At 36.4% G+C, this 16,665-nt stretch overlaps 1 protein-coding gene across 3 annotated transcripts in view; it reads right to left on the reverse strand.

The window, feature by feature from the left end:
• The window catches only part of LOC115451094 (ATP-binding cassette sub-family G member 1), an 86,915-nt gene that overhangs the window by 7,540 nt on the left and 62,710 nt on the right, over positions 1 to 16,665 (reverse strand). For all 3 annotated transcript variants that reach the window (XM_037446970.1, XM_037446969.1, XM_037446972.1), the window contains exons 3-7: positions 12,860 to 12,980; positions 11,545 to 11,802; positions 10,975 to 11,161; positions 921 to 1,035; positions 266 to 655 (exon numbers count right to left, since the gene is read on the reverse strand). In XM_037446970.1, the coding sequence (XP_037302867.1) occupies positions 266 to 655; positions 921 to 1,035; positions 10,975 to 11,161; positions 11,545 to 11,802; positions 12,860 to 12,980 (1,071 nt within the window). The remainder of the gene's footprint in view (positions 1 to 265; positions 656 to 920; positions 1,036 to 10,974; positions 11,162 to 11,544; positions 11,803 to 12,859; positions 12,981 to 16,665) is intronic.

The following is a 16,665-nucleotide window of genomic DNA, read 5'->3' on the forward strand; positions in this document are numbered from 1 at the left end:
GAGTGTAACCGTACTTATTTCCTATGTAATGATAGAGTTTGCGATATCCGGTATGAACGCTACAGAACAGCCTCGGGCAATTTTCGAATCTTAATTTTATTTACCGTCCATTAAACTCTGAACTTGTTATTTGTTGTTAGGCGGCACATCGCTCTAGAATTTCAATTAATTATCATTAAGAGGGATATCCTAATCAAAGCGGACGGGGCCGCGATTACAAGACTTCCTTCCGGATTCTTATATTTTACTTTAATTAATAACTAACCTTGTCGATTCCTCGATATTTGTAGTAACATTCTCTTCAATAAAACTAAAAACTGTTGACAGTTGGTCGTCGCGTATGCTAAGGAATCCGACGACTTCTGCACCTTCATCCAGGTCATTGATGAGTCCATGCGGGACAGATGACTTGACAGCGAACTAACGGAGGTACTTGGGTTGTTATACTGCTGGACTTTGTACGTGCAGTTTTCATTTGTCAGCATTATCTCTGTCTCTTGTGTGTCACCATCAGTTTGATAGCACAGTTTCAATTCCATATGATTAACAGGTTCTGCACTCGAATGCTCTAATTTGGCTGACTTGTATAATTTTCCGTGTTGGATTTCTTGTGATAGTAGTTTTATGTTTTCTAGGTTCTCGGTGATTTCTATAACTAAAAAGTGGAATGTTCGACGTTCAATAATTAAAGTTATTGCATTTGAACACTTTTAAAGATATGATAACGTGCATAGGTAAGTTTGCAATGTTATCTGAAAAGGACAAGGGTACAAATAATGCATAAATGCTCCTTTAAGCTTTAATACGTTCGGCTAGGTGGGAAGGAACGGAATACCATTCCGAAAACAAATAATTCTGAACAAAACTGTATTTTCATGTTGATTTATAGGAGCTGATGCAATTGGTGCTTATATACTTACTGAAGTCAGCTGGATTGTGATGTCTTGGACAAGGCAAGCCGACGCTTTGTAGGTAGGGTACCATGGCAGCGGTGTCGCCTTGATAAATGCAGTAGCCATCAGCGATGACATATAACTGGAACAACCATAGAAACTAACTACAAAGTACTCGAGATCTTTTTTACAAAGAGAAAAAAAATACAGTCGAATTGAGAAACTCCTCCTTTTATGAAGTCGATTAAAAAGTAATGTAGTCATTTGATAGCATTTGTTTATATTTTTGGTATAATAAAGTAAATTAACTTGAGCTTCAACTTATTTAAAATGAGAAACATAATATAAAAGTAATTCCGTTTTCGCCACAGTTTTCTACCCGAAAATAAAATTCTTATGTCAACCTTAGGGGGCGTCCATAAATTACGTGAGATGTCTAAGGGGGGGTGGTGGTTGAGTCAAATCTAATCTTACGTTGGAGATTAAATCTTAAGCATGTACAATATCGATTAAATGGACTATTTTGGTCCATTTATTGTATATGCTTAAGATTTAATCTTAAGGCGATACCTCAAGGTCCATTTTCATACATTTTGTTTCGCCTTTAATCTGGGTAACTAAACAAGTATTGGCAACTAAACAAATTTCGTCATATTAAATTTTAAAGGCCGAAATATCCATGATTATTAATTATTTTTACGTTTTTCTTTCAACTGCGAGAACTAATCACTAACTAGACGTGAATTTAAATTCTTTACTTGCCAATACTTGTTTAGTTACCCAGATTAAAGCCGAAACAAAATGTATGAAAATGGACCTTGAGGTATCGCCTTAAGCGTAATCGTAATATGATTAAGATCATTCACTAATCCGTTCGAAAGAAAATAATTTCATTCATACTCCGACGTTATACATCTACTGACTGTCAAACCACCATACTTGTTTTATACCAAATAGCTCAATTATTCTGAATTTACGATATGTGATGATTTAAAGAAAAGATGCTGAAGCACATGCGGTATTTACTTTGCATATCACAAGAGCTGCAGAGCACAGGCGAGCAGCCCACATTGCACCAGCTAAGCACGCGCCTATGTTCCACAAAGTGTCACCCCCACGAATTGTCACAAGACGAGCTAATGAGTTACCGTGCGCAAGCGCCAACGCCTTAGAGTGACTAAATCAGAACAAACTTGAAGGAGCAGATGATTTTACTGAAAATCATATGGACATGTTAGTTCCAATAGTCTCTCTTGAGACCGCGCATGATTCTCCATGGACTGAATTAGAGTAGGTAGATATTCTTTTTTTAATCGCAGTAGTAACGATATAAGTATTCTATTGTTAATTTTTTATTACACGTATAAATCTCAGCAATATTGATATAGTCTGAACTAGTCGCAAATAAAAGCACAAAGCATTTTTTTTTTCTTTTTACAATAACAATCCAACGCGTTTACATAAGAAACCCACATTTTGAAAAATCTCACGTGAGATCGGGGTGTCGGGGAGGGGGTTGAATAAATTCTCACCACATCTCACCAGGGGCGGAGGGAGGGACAGAAAATTAAAAAAAAACACCTCACGTAATTTATGGACGCCCCCTTGGAACGATAAATGAAACAATGTTTTAGTGTACAACAAAGTAAAAAATTGCAAATTAAAATTCAAGGTAAGAATGAGGATTATTACACTAATTATGTTAATATTAAGCTAGATAAACCACGAAGAAGTAATTTACATTTGCACGTCAATTTTTCTCTGCGGTCATGGACTAGAAGTGAATACAAAGCTAAAACCATAGATTTACTGGTGGTAGGTCTCTCATGTGAGAGAGTCCGTCTGGGTAGGTGCAACCGCAATGTCTATTTCTACCGCCAAGCAGCAGTGTGCAGTCAATGTTGTGTTCCGGTTTAAAGGACATTGTAGCCAATGCAGCTACAGGCCATAATAAAACTTAACATCTCGTGTCTCAGGATGTTGATCGCAATGGAATACCAAACAATTCTTTATAAGGAAAGGGGTTGGATGGTGTTTCTATTGTTATTGGTGGTCGTCTCTTTTATCATCAGGCGAACGGCAAGTTCGTCTCGTCTTTCAAAACAATAAAAAAAATGTGTCCAAATTAGTGATTTTGGTATGACTTTAAATTAAATGCGTAACTAAGACTAATAAATAAACAACAAAGTAAAAACGTTATTTTTCCCAAATAAAATAAACTAAAATTACAATAAGTATTCGTTATGTACAACTTTTGAAACCAATTCAAAAAAGTATATATATTCATTTTTCATGGACGAATCGTATTAAAAACCTGTTGTTTGCATATCAGGCCCCAATTTAGCATTCTAGAATTGAATATACAGCCGTTGCCCAAATTTGCTTATATCTGAATATTTATTCATTAATCTATGGACTAGAATTCCGCCTAACAAAAATAAATGAATGAATATTGAAATCTGTTTATCCGAGTCACGTGTGCAAACAATACTGTTTTATTTTATGCCTCGGCGGCGTCGTTGTACTGCATGCGTAATACAATATCGCTCTGAGGTCCTGGGTTCGAACTAGAGAATTTGTCAACTCGAATTAACTCGAGTTGGTTTAGATCGAGTCAACTCGAGTTGAATTATCTTTAACTCGAGTTTAAATACTTACTTTATTTATGTTACGAAGATTTAATCTTAAATACATAAAACATAAATACATGATGAATAAATAAATTCCTTTTTTATTTAAATTCACCTGGTGAGTCATTACATTTGTAAAAATAACCCAAAACAAATCATTACTCAGTTTCATTTTACCCAATTAACTCGAGTTACTTAACTCGAGTTGAACTCTAGTTAGCTCGAGTTGTGTTTATCCTGAGTTGGCACATCACTAGTTCGAATCCAGGATCGGACACAGTAATATTTAAGTTTTTCTGTTTAGTATCAGTCCCGAGTCTGGAGTTTGTGCCCGATATGGCGATAGGCTCGCCCGCAAAATAAAAGTGGGCGCCTCTGCATACCCCTTCGGGGATTAATGCGTGATGTTATGCGTGTGTGTGTGTGTGTTATTTTATGCAGTTTTGTTTAAAACATTAATGTAAAATTAATCTTATTTATCAGTAGTAACAGGTAGGCATATATATATATATATATATATATATATATATATATATATAAATTCTTCATTAAATGAATAACAATTAATAAAGAATTTATAACCATAATTTATAATACCTTATACTTAAATCAAGAATTACGTCAGTAATGACAGAGGTGTCGACATGAAGTAACTCGCGTGTTATCATTGTGGTCATATTGTAATAAATTGTACTATTTATACTACATACTAAGCTATAAATAAAGGTGTGTATGTACCTACAGATATAATTATATCCTGGTATAATTTCATTCCTTTTGCAATTACCAGCTTACAATAAAACTTTTGGTCTTGTTTTATATGCAATAATCTTAGTAATTTGCTATTTTAACCGTGATTTAAAGTATATGAATAAACAAATGATATTATAATAGGTAGTAATGGTAGTAGATATGCAATCAATGCTCAATATTTTCCCAACTAGTACGATTATATATTACTAGCTTTTGCCCGCGGCTCCGCCCGCGTTACAAAGTTTTTCGGGCTAAAGTATTCCGTTATAAAAGTCACGCTATATATTTTCCCGGGAACCTATGTTCTTCCCAGGGTCTCAAACTGTCTCCATAACAAATTTCATCTTAATATGTTGGGTAGTTTTTGAGTTTAACACGTTCAGGCAGTCGGATGCAGCGGAGAACTTTGTTTTATAATATATTTTTGTAGAACTTTTTAAGAGGAACAATCCCGTCATACATCATTGTTGCATAACTTTAACTGTTTACGCAGCGCACGCAACGGAAGCTCTCAAAACTAATAAATTTTCCCCGTTTTTGCAACATGTTTCATTACTGCTTCGCTCCTATTGGTCATAGCTTGAAGATATATACCCTATAGCATTTCAAAAACAAAGTGCTATCCAACACAAAAATATTTTTTTCAGTTCGATCTGATAGTTCCTGAGATTAGCCATTACTGCTCCGCTCCTATTTGTCATAGCGTGATGATATATAGCCCATAGTACTCCACGAACAAAGAACTATCCTACACAAAAATATTTTTTCTGTTTGAACCGGTAGTTCCTGAGATTAGCCATTACTGCTCCGCTCCTGTTGGTCATAGCGTGATGATATATAGCCTATAGCACTACACGAATAAAGAGCTATCCAACACAAAAATATTTTTTCAGTTCGAACCGGTAGTTCCTGAGATTAGTCATTACTGCTCCGCTCCTATTGGTCATAGCGTGATGATATATAGCCTATAGCGCTCCACAAATAAAGGGCTATCCAACACAAAACTAATTTTTCAGTTGAAACCGGTAGTTCCTGAAATTAGACATTACTGCTCCGCTCCTATTGGTCATAGCGTGATGATATATAACTTTGAGCACTCCACAAACAAAGGACTATTCAACACAATAAGATTTTTTCAGTTTGGACCGGTAGTTCTTGAGATTAGCCATTACTGCTCCGCTCCTATTGGGTATAGCGTGATGATATATAACTTTGAGCACTCCACAAACAAAGGACTATTCAACACAATAAGATTTTTTCAGTTTGGACCGGTAGTTCTTGAGATTAGCCATTACTGCTCCGCTCCTATTGGGTATAGCGTGATGATATATAGCCTATAGCACTCCACGAACAAAGGGCTATCCAACGCAAAAAGAATTTTTCAATTTGGACTGGTAGTTCCTGAGATTAGCGCGTTCAAACAAACAAACAAACTCTTCAGCTTTATATAATAGTACTAGCTTTTGCCCGCGGCTCCGCCCGCGTTATAAAGTTTTTCAGGCTAAAGTTTTCCGTTATAAAAGTAGTAGTTTCCCGGGAGCCTATGTTCTTCCCAGGGTCTCAAACTGTCTCCATACCAAATTTCATCTTAATACGTTGGGTAGTTTTTGAGTTTAACACGTTCAGGCAGACAGATGCAGCGGGGGACTTTGTTTTATAATATATTTTTTAGAACTTTTTAAGAGGAAAAATCCCGTCATACATCATTGTTGCATAACTTTAACCGTTTACGCAGCGCACGCAACGGAAGCTCTCAAACCTAATAATTTTTCCTCGATTTGCAACATGTTTCATTACCGTTCCGCTCCTATTGGTCATAGCGTGATGATATATAGCCTATAGCACTCCAGGAACAAAGGGCTATCCAACACAAAAAGATTTTTTCAGTTCAAACCGGTAGTTCCTGAGATTAGCCATTACTGCTTCGCTCCTATTGGTCATAGCGTGATGATATATAGCCTATAGCACTCCAGGAACAAAGGGCTATCCAACACAAAAAGATTTTTTCAGTTCAAACCGGTAGTTCCTGAGATTAGCCATTACTGCTTCGCTCCTATTGGTCATAGCGTGATGATATATAGCCTATAGCGCTCCACAAATAAAGGGCTATCCAACACAAAACGAATATTTCAGTTGAAACCGGTAGTTCCTGAGATTAGACATTACTGCTCCGCTCCTATTGGTCATAGCGTGATGATATATAACTTTGAGCACTCCACAAACAAAGGACTATTCAACACAATAAGATTTTTTCAGTTTGTACCGGTAGTTCTTGAGATTAGCCATTACTGCTCCGCTCCTATTGGGTATAGCGTGATGATATATAGCCTATAGCACTCCACGAACAAAAGGCTATCCAACGCAAAAATATTTTTTCTGTTGGGACCGGTAGTTCCTGAGTTTAGCCATTACTGCTCCGCTCCTATTGGGTATAGCGTGATGATATATAGCCTATAGCACTCCACAAACAAAGGGCTATCCAACACAAAAAGAATTTTTCAGTTCGAACCAGTAGTTCCTGAGATAAGACAATACTGCTCCGCTCCTATTGGGTATAGCGTGATGATATATAGCCTATGGCACTCCACGAACAAATGGCTATCCAACACAAAAATAATTTTTCAGTTCGAACCGGTAGTTCCTGAGATAAGACATTACTGCTCCGCTCCTATTGGGTATAGCGTGATGATATGTAGCCTATAGCACTCCACGAACAAAGGGCTATCCAACGCAAAAAGAATTTTAAAGAAATTTAAAATTGTTGCTTCTTTGTTGGCAGACAATGATTTGGTGATGTCAAAGAAGGAAAACACATGAACAAATTTTGATAGGTCTAATATAGCATGTGTCTGTTCAACGGTGAACAAACCCATGGTATAATGATTTCTTATGTTAACCGAATGTTAGACATTAAAATAAAACTATTCGGATTTTATCGCGGTTCTTTATATTATAATTTTCTTCCGACGTTTCGAAGACTTTGCAGCCGTTATTTCAGAGGGTAAAGAATTAATTGATTCGGGAACCAAAATGATAAATCCATTAGACAAGGAAGGGTATTCGTAAGTATAATGATTTTGCTTAATTAATACGAGAAGACATAATATATTTGTTTTATTTTATTATTTCCTTATTTTGTTTGTAATTTGTTTGTCATTGTTGTGCGTATAAATGACTAGTATTTGTATTTTTAATATGAAATAGACTCAAAAACGCTTATTGGTTTAATTAGCCAGCTCTCACATGACACGTAATGTCAAGAATGTGTATGTGTGCAATCGAAACACCTCAGAACAAGAACAAGCAAACACTTTCGAACTCAGAACATCGACCTTTCGAATCTTCACTTCGTTCGAATTGTAAGGATATCGCATATTATCTATAATTTTGAACAATCATTTGAATAACGGCATAAACATAAATTGTCTAGGAAAATAAAAATTTAAATTTAAATATTATATAATATTATTAACAAAAAACCACAATCTCAAAAATACAATACTTTGAATCTCCATTTCATACAAAATTAAACTCTATAAACTTTTTCATAAAATTACTGGTGGTAGGTCTCTCATATGTGAGAGTCCGCCTGGGTAGGTACCACCGAAATGTCTATTTCTGCCACCAAATAGCAGTGTGTAGACACTGTTGTGTTCCGATTTGAAGGACATGGTAGCCAGTGTAACTACTGGACATAATGAGACTTAACATCTCATGTCTCAGGATGGCGAGCGCGGTGGAATACCGAACAATACTTTGTAATTCAAGTTGTTGGATGGTGTTTCTACTGTTTATGGGCGATCGTATCCCTTACCATCAGGCGAACGACAAGCTGGTCTTATCATTCAAAGAGACTAAGAAAAAGGGTAATAATATGTTAAAAGATATTTCTTCCAAATTGTTATTCTAAAAATACATCAAACCTGCGATTGCTACGGTCCTTCATTAAAGCACTATATAATTAATTAAGTACTTATATGAATAAATTTCCCAGTCACATGTTTCAAAATATTAAAAAAAAATATTATGGTCACGAAATAAGATATGTGCCTTCATAATTTTAATAATAATTTATTACCTTACTAGCCTTTGCTTGCGGCTGCGCCTGCGTGATACAAAATTTCCAGGACAAAGGTCCAGCTTTATATTTTCCCGGAATAAAATGATGCCTATATAGCTGGCAGGAGGGATTTAGTTTTCTCTTAGTGAAAAAAAATCAAAATTGGTATAGTAAGTCCTGAGATTAGCTCGTTCAAACAAAACTCTTACGTTTATATAATATTATGGATGGATTATTTAAAATTGACCATTGAACAACGTGTTTGTCGCATTTTTTTTTATTTACTTAATACTTGTATTTACTTATCATAATGTGGAATGTAGATTAATGTCTCACGATGTGATTATCATTTTAAGCAATACATTAATTACAGCCGGTATATTTATCTTTGGAAAATTCAAATGAGTTTAACCAGAGGCCCAATTATGTCAACTTTTTTAGTTCACAAAAAATGTGCTCTACAAATAGTAATTATGTACATTTTTTTAGATCATCAAATAAAACAGTCATAAAAACGTTACTTTTCACACCAAATAAAAATGTTAACAAGCTTGTTAAAAATCAGATCTATCACGCGGCTAAATGACAGACAGCCGATCATAGTAGTTAGTACGTGAGATTTAGCTGTATTACTACGAGTTCTTATTTATTATTCGTAAACGATTGCTGATTTTAATGTTTATAAAAGAAATATTTTATTACATTGGTATTTTTTCTTTCAGAATTGTTTATATTATTATCATCATTTGCAGATGCATCTACCTTGTTTATTACTGCACCACTCTAAGGTCGATTGGCTAATAATGCCTTTGGCATATACATTTAAGTAATGTATATTGATTTAAATAATATAGGTTTAAAAGATTTGTCTATTAAGTACCTATAGATAGATAGATCGATAGAAAATAAAGTTTATTTAGGCTACAATTAACACACAGTATAACTTAAGATATACATAGACAATAGACAAGTACCTACATTAATAAAACTATTACAATAATAAAATATATCTACTTTCTTTATACCTAATAAAAAATTATGAAGACGTCACAGTGTGTCTGACATCGACTTTTTAATCATAGCTTATCTCTTTTCGATTAAATGATAAGTTTCTTATGAGTTAGCAATATGGTAAACAACTCCGTGAAGCAGTATGGTAATGACAATGATTACTTGTCGGCACGGTACCCCTCACGCGCGGCCTACTTTCACTGAACAATTCTGTACTTTTATTTATCTCATATCTAATGGCCTGTCATGGTACATTATGTTGCATCTTAAACGCGATAGAATATATCAGAGTTTCTCAAACTTTTTGCTTCACGAAACCTTGTAAAAGTTTCCTGACAGCGAACCCTATAACTAACTAATCAAACAATCCCCCAGAGGAAATGTAAGTGCTTTTTGGTATCCAGGTTTGTTTAAAATGTTCCCCTTCGCCGTTAAAGCAAGAACAAGATAGCCAAGGAAGAATACAAATATAATTTCGTAAAAGTCGGAAGTACATCCCTTGAGTTTGAACCTGCCGATCTTCGTTTCAGCAGACCGTTTTATTTCCTACTATACTATCGCCATTCGCTCCTTAGTCAATACATAGTTATTAAAATCATTTTTTATTCTTGCAAAATGTAATTACATTTTACGAGCTATACTCTTAAATCGCAATAACACAAAAGCAATTAGCAATGAAGACATTAATTGAAGTTATCATTAAAAATATGTGTTATATACAAGTAATAAATCCGGGATATATATTTTATTAATAATTCATTTCAGGATTGTATTTAAATTCATTTCATTCAGGATTGTATTTAATTTTTTATTTGGCAGGTCTGGCTTTTTCTAACATGTAACCTAATTATAACAAAATCATTATAAATTCATACAGAAACGATAACATTCAGACGCTAACATCCACATTCAGAAGTAAATTCCATAATGAAGAAGTACTTGATACTGCTTAGACTTCCGGCAATCGTGTTCACGTCACGAAACGCAGTAGCAAAATTATTATTTCACCGGATTTTGTAAGATATTCCTGAGACGAGCACAAACAAAACAGCTTACAGTTTACCCAATCAACAAAGTTCTGACTTTTATCCGTAATAGGCATCACAACCACGTTCCGCCAACTATGTACGGGCCGAGCCACGAAGCTGCAGTTTTGAGTGGCGCCTTATGGGGACGCAGCGAGCGGCAAGAACAAGTGCATGAAGAAGCATGATATGAAGCTCACCACGAATCGCCGCCCGAACGGCAACACAAGTGGTTTGATACCGAGCGGCAATCGACTGCAGCTAAGGAGTGAGATAGATGCAAGAAGGAATAGGAAAAATACCCTAAATAGAACAATGCGAATAGTGGCAGCGAACGTCTTGTCGGAAACACACTGTCAGTCGACATGCTACTCGCCCCTAAGCCCGTTTTCATAGCTGACCTCCCAGGGTTTTAGGTTTTTAATAGGGACCGAGTAAATTTCCATTTATTAGATAATCTCAGAGCCTCACTAATGCTGAGCAGAAAACTTTATATCACTTCCGACCCAAGGGTCGAATCCAAGATTTTAGGCCCTTGTTCTGCAATACAACTACGCCTCCGATGCAGCCATCACCGAAAACCACATTAGTGTACTACTCACCTGATCAAACAAATCTAGCAACGACGCCGCGGGCTGGTGTATGGTGCACACAACAGTCCTGCCTTGCTGTGCCAACTGCCGCAGCAACTTGACGCACTGTGTAGTCGCGACCGTATCCAGACCGCTCGTCGGTTCGTCCAAGAAGAACACTGGCGGGTTGTTCACCAACTCTAATGCTATTGATAACCTGGAAAATAATATATTATTCTCGGTATTTTTTATTTGATATTAAAATGGTAATTGCGGGTAATGAAACTAAATAACATAGTTCACAACGCTAAGAAATAATATTAGTAAACGATCATAAAGTACAATATCATTGTCAGTCACAGGAAGTCAAATGCTGAACATAGGCCTCCCCTAAAGATTTCCAGACCTTTAAATTAAACTATTTTTCGGATTTTATCTATTTAAATGTCTAACATTCGAACTTGAAAGTTCGATTCGAAACATAAGAAATGATTTCCAGTCCGTTACAAGCAGCATGCATACAGTGTGTTCCTGTGATCTTTATCAAGTCTTAGACACGAATTTATTTTTATTTTACTTTATAAAATAACATATGATTACCTCTTCTTCTGTCCACCAGATAGCTTATCTGTTCTAGTATTCTGATGCTCCAATAGCCCCAACTCCTGAAGTATTTCCACTGAGGGTGTCTTGCTGCCTTTAGGCAACTTGAGCCTAGCAGCAACGTCCATCGCCTCTCGGACGGTCAGGAATGGCTGCAACAGATCCTCCTGCGTGATATAGCAAGATGATCTTTGGAAGTGGTGCTCTTTTCTTGGCTGACCGTTGACTAGAAGCTCTCCTGTGACTCCGGCAGACCTAATGAATGATATTTTATCAGATATTTTTGATCATAAGGAACAATATGGTCGCCTGGCGCCACCAATCTCATCGTGGGACTGACATAAACTAAGCGAAATGTGGCTGTATCTGTTACGCCTCTGCCTATCCCCTCGGAAAAAAATACGAGATCTTATGTAAATATAAATCGAGAACTCTTAATTATCTCATCTAAGATGTGAGATTTTACTTTGTTGTGTCATTTACAAGTTATGTAAAATTCTGAGAACCGTCTCGAAATCCTTCAAATATTTAATATTCGTTAATTAAATTCTTCATCAATTTTTTTTTCTAATTAACATTGCTTGTCACGTAATTCTGTAAACAATTGTTACATTAATGCGGTCATGGCAATATTTAAATCTTTCAATAATCAAAACTACTTTTATGGAGACAGAAAAAGAATTAACTTCTCATTTAAACATGTCACACACAACATTTAAACATGTAAAGTGTAAAAAATTCAACAATTAATGTGTCAACAATCATGCCTGTGGAATGGTTTATACACAACGAAATACCTCGGAAGAGATTTTAAAGTATGATTGGTGTTCCTAGAGAATCGCTCAGCTTCACCGCGTGTTTGTTTTTTTTCTTTGTATCGGACCTCGCAGTCTGTACCGGGGGAAACCTGCGAATGAGATACTGGAATCGCCCGACTTAGCAACTGCAGAGCCCTGGAGGAATTGGGAGGGAATATCTAGGGAAAGGAGTGTGGGAGAATGATAAAAAAACCTCTTAAGGTGGGAGGAGGAGAGAAGACTGGGAAATGTTCACGAGCCCTCATAGCCTCAATATGAATTGGCAACCATGAGGTATATACACTTAAATGTGTGCCTAGGGCCGCGACAAATGTCCTCCGTGCATAAGCGTGCATTTGGTGTCACTGCGTATGTTATAAAATGCGTATCATTGCCCATCCTGGCTTACAAAAGTTGCAGTAACAATTGTTAGGGCGGAAGAGTCGTCGGCAAAAGGGATTATAATATTCTACTTTCTTTATCACCGAGACTGATTAGGTATAGTATACACTTACCGGTACCCTGATATGACATTCAGGAGTGAACTCTTGCCGGCTCCGGACGGCCCCATGATCGCGACCAATTTGCCACACGAAAACTTTCCATTCACGCCTTTGACGACCATTTTACGTGGAACTGTAACAAAAATTGTTGCTTTTATCCTGGCCATAAGCATAAGGACCACGTAGGTTCAGTACGGCCGCTGTCTTACTCGGTTTGAAGTTAGTTACAAAACCCGCTATAAGTGCCTGTACCGGCTAGTCCTCGTGACCAACTTCAGGCCGGCCGAGAAGGAGCAACGGTATTGAGTCCTTACTACCTATGCTACTCATCGTTTTGACGGTTCGGCAAGCGAAAAGGAACGGCAAGCGCAATATTGTCAAGAAACGAGATGGAGGGACGATCTTAAAATCACGGCTGGACACCATCACAGAAGGGGGGCGTATGATAGAACCCAGTGGAAAGTATTAGAGGACGCCTATACACAGGCGGGATGCTGAACTGCGAGACATTTTATAGTACTTACAATTTTATAAGTTCTAACAAATAGTTTAAAATAAATGGACTTATTACTGTTTGGTCAATTCTCTTTATTTTAAAGGTATTTTTTTTACATTTTTACATAAACATTTAAAAAAAAACATGCATATAAAAATATAAAAAATGTATGACCCTCCGATGGCGAAGCGCAAGACCCAGGCCACCGGCGGTTATTATTAAAAATTATTACTGTTTATTATTAAAAAGCGCGTAAAGCACCGCGTCGCGTTAAGACAATCGAAACTAACATACAGAATACCATTCCAAGCAAATTTCTCTAAGATTACGTAACACGACCGCTTTACGAGTAACACTGTTAACTAACGCCCCTATCTGTATACACAGGTAATTCGAGTTTATCCCATTTTGCTGAGCTTGCCCCCACAATACCATGTTCTCCAACCTGGGACCATAACTCCAACACATTCACAGCCCAATATGCTTCCACTAGACTTGAGGCAATCGATCGACCGAGTTAACGTAGTCCAAATAATCACAATAAGCAAGAGTAGTGTCGTCCTCCAAAGATCGCAGAAATGATTTCATCCTTACCCCTAATATTAAAACCTGATCGCAACACTTCAGAACCAACCATTACATCGCTTATTTACGGTCTACTGATTTTAATGACTTTACGAGAAAAAAAAACAAAGTGGAATATGTAAAATGGGCAAATTCCGACATAATAATTATAATATAAATCTTTCAAGTCTTGCGATTAGATTTGTTTGGAATTTGGATATCATACGAAATTAACTGGCATTATTACATAAAATATATAAGATTATTCTTTGTATACCATAAAACCGAAACACCCAAATTAGATTTTGGTGTAAAAGAACACATAAAAATAAAAAAATCATATTAATTTAAATATTACATTATTTCTGAGTGTTATACTATTTTTTACCACGGGAATTTTTCTGTCTTAGAAAAAATTCTCACGCGGACAAAACCGTAGGCCAAATCTAGTATAATATGTAGAGTTCCTTTGATCTTAAACCCGCGGGTAAATGTATAGTAACGGTGTGAAAACGGTACCACTGGACGCGGGTAACAGGTTTTCAAGCAGGTATAGCGTACGCCGCAAACGACTACCTATAGTGACTCATAGGTCACGATCACGGTCCCCGCTAAGGCGGCGGACACAGACAGACGGATTGTACCCGCTCAATAATCAATTTACATCGCTCATAAATATGCATACCTAAATATCAATTAAATATTTTTATGGCAACATTATTTAAATTGGGCGGCTTTGTGTGAGAAATTGTAAGATAAGAAGAACGAAGGGGAAGCAGAGGCGCAAACAAGGCACCCATTTTTCGCCTGTATGTTCCGTCCCATGATGTGATAGTGGCTAGCCTCTCACCAAATCGGACACGATTTCTTGCCTCCACGCATATATTGAGGAGTAAAACCCCAATATCGCTTTGCCCGACTTGGAATTTGAACCCAGGAGCTCAAAACCGTGTTGTACCTAGCACGCAATTCAATTATGCGAACGAGGTAGTAAGATGTAGGCATGTAGCATTGTAATAATAAAATAATGTATACAAATATAATAAATAAGGCATCAGGCATCACACGCAGTTTTACAAAGATTTACCCACTGTTCCAAGACAACTAGAAACGGGACTTCAACCATTTTGAAAGCCACTGCTTCCAAAGCCGAAGGCATGTTCAAGATTATATTTCTCGAGAACCATTAGCGACATCTATTATTGGTCACACGAATTAGTACTGACGTACAGTACTTATACTTTATCGCGATTGATAGATTTTTCCCTTCCCTTTTTTTTTCTCCATGGACGTTGTAACCCACTTGATTTGCTTTCTATTGCAACGTCTAGGTTGATTTAATAAAAACAGTAAATTCAATTTCAAATATATAAAGTCCATTAATTTATCCCACGAGCCAAAGTTCAAAATAAGTACCAGCACCAAGCCACAACACGTTCATAAAAAATACTATCTACTTAAATATAACAAACACACGTGTTCATTTTAGTCACGTGAATCCGAAATTAATTTTCACGTGGCGAGTATTTATGAGAAGTCAGACAAAGTGATGTAAATTTAATAATAATTTACACTTAATATAAATGTTAGGACCACAGTAGTCTGCCATTAATTGTACATTACCATATTAATAGCGTCAAAACGGAGGTGTGTGTGAGGTCGCCTTTGATAATATTTTTACAACAGGATTCTTTATATTAGGCAATTTGCGACAAATTTAATATATCCTAGCGTACCCACTCCGTTTAGAACGAAAGTTACATGAAATGAACCTTGTTAGATAAACAGTAAGTACGATTTTTGGAAAACAAAACCTATATCGGTATAATATGTATGCAAGAACATTTCATTTCGTTCCTGCGTCTAAAAGTTATATAACAAATACCGTTCAACACAATATAGAAACTATTGTTTTCAAGCGCGCCGCCCAAATAATTCTTCTTAGTAAGCTTCAATATACCCGATTTCCAGGTTTTTTTGTTAAGCGATACGACCGTCCATAAACAGTAGAGACACCATCCAACGTCTTGAATTTCAAAGTATTGTTCGGTATTCCACTGCGCTCGCATCCTGAGACATGGGATGTTAAGTCTTATTATATCATGTCCAGTAGTTACGCTGACTACAATGTCCTTCAAACCGGACCACAACAGTGACTACACACTGCTGCTTGGCGGCAGAAATAGATATTTCGGTGGTACAGTCAGCAACAGAAGTCGTTGGACATAATTTGTTTCCAATATTTCCTAATCATTATCATTTACCATAAGTTACTGATTACATTAAATTCAAAATAACTTGTCATAATTGAACTACAAAAGTATCTGAACGCAGTCAAACCATTGAATGTCAAATATTACTAGCGAATTCTTTTTATGATCTGTAATAAATACAAATGTGGCTGAAATTAGCACATTCTTTGTTTTATATAAGTACAAGCTTTTTTCCTAAATTAAACCCATCAAGCTTCAATACACCCATCTCGCGAAACGCAGCGCACCGCGTTTTTTACTATCAAAACATTGCCGAATTAATACAACAGTCCAGAATATCAATTAAATTGTTATTTTATAACATATTAGCTTTGGCTCGCTGCTCCGCCCGCGTGAAAAAGTTTTTCAAGGTCAAAAGTCATGCTATATATTTACCCGGGATAGAAAGTAGCCTATAGCACTCAGGAGTAATGTAGCTTTCTATTAGTGAAATATTTTCAAAATAAGTTAAGTAGTTCCTGAGTTTAGCGCATTCCAACAAACAA

Source organism: Manduca sexta, unplaced genomic scaffold, assembly GCF_014839805.1.
Source record: "Manduca sexta isolate Smith_Timp_Sample1 unplaced genomic scaffold, JHU_Msex_v1.0 HiC_scaffold_46, whole genome shotgun sequence".
Classification (NCBI taxonomy): Eukaryota; Metazoa; Arthropoda; class Insecta; order Lepidoptera; family Sphingidae; genus Manduca; species Manduca sexta.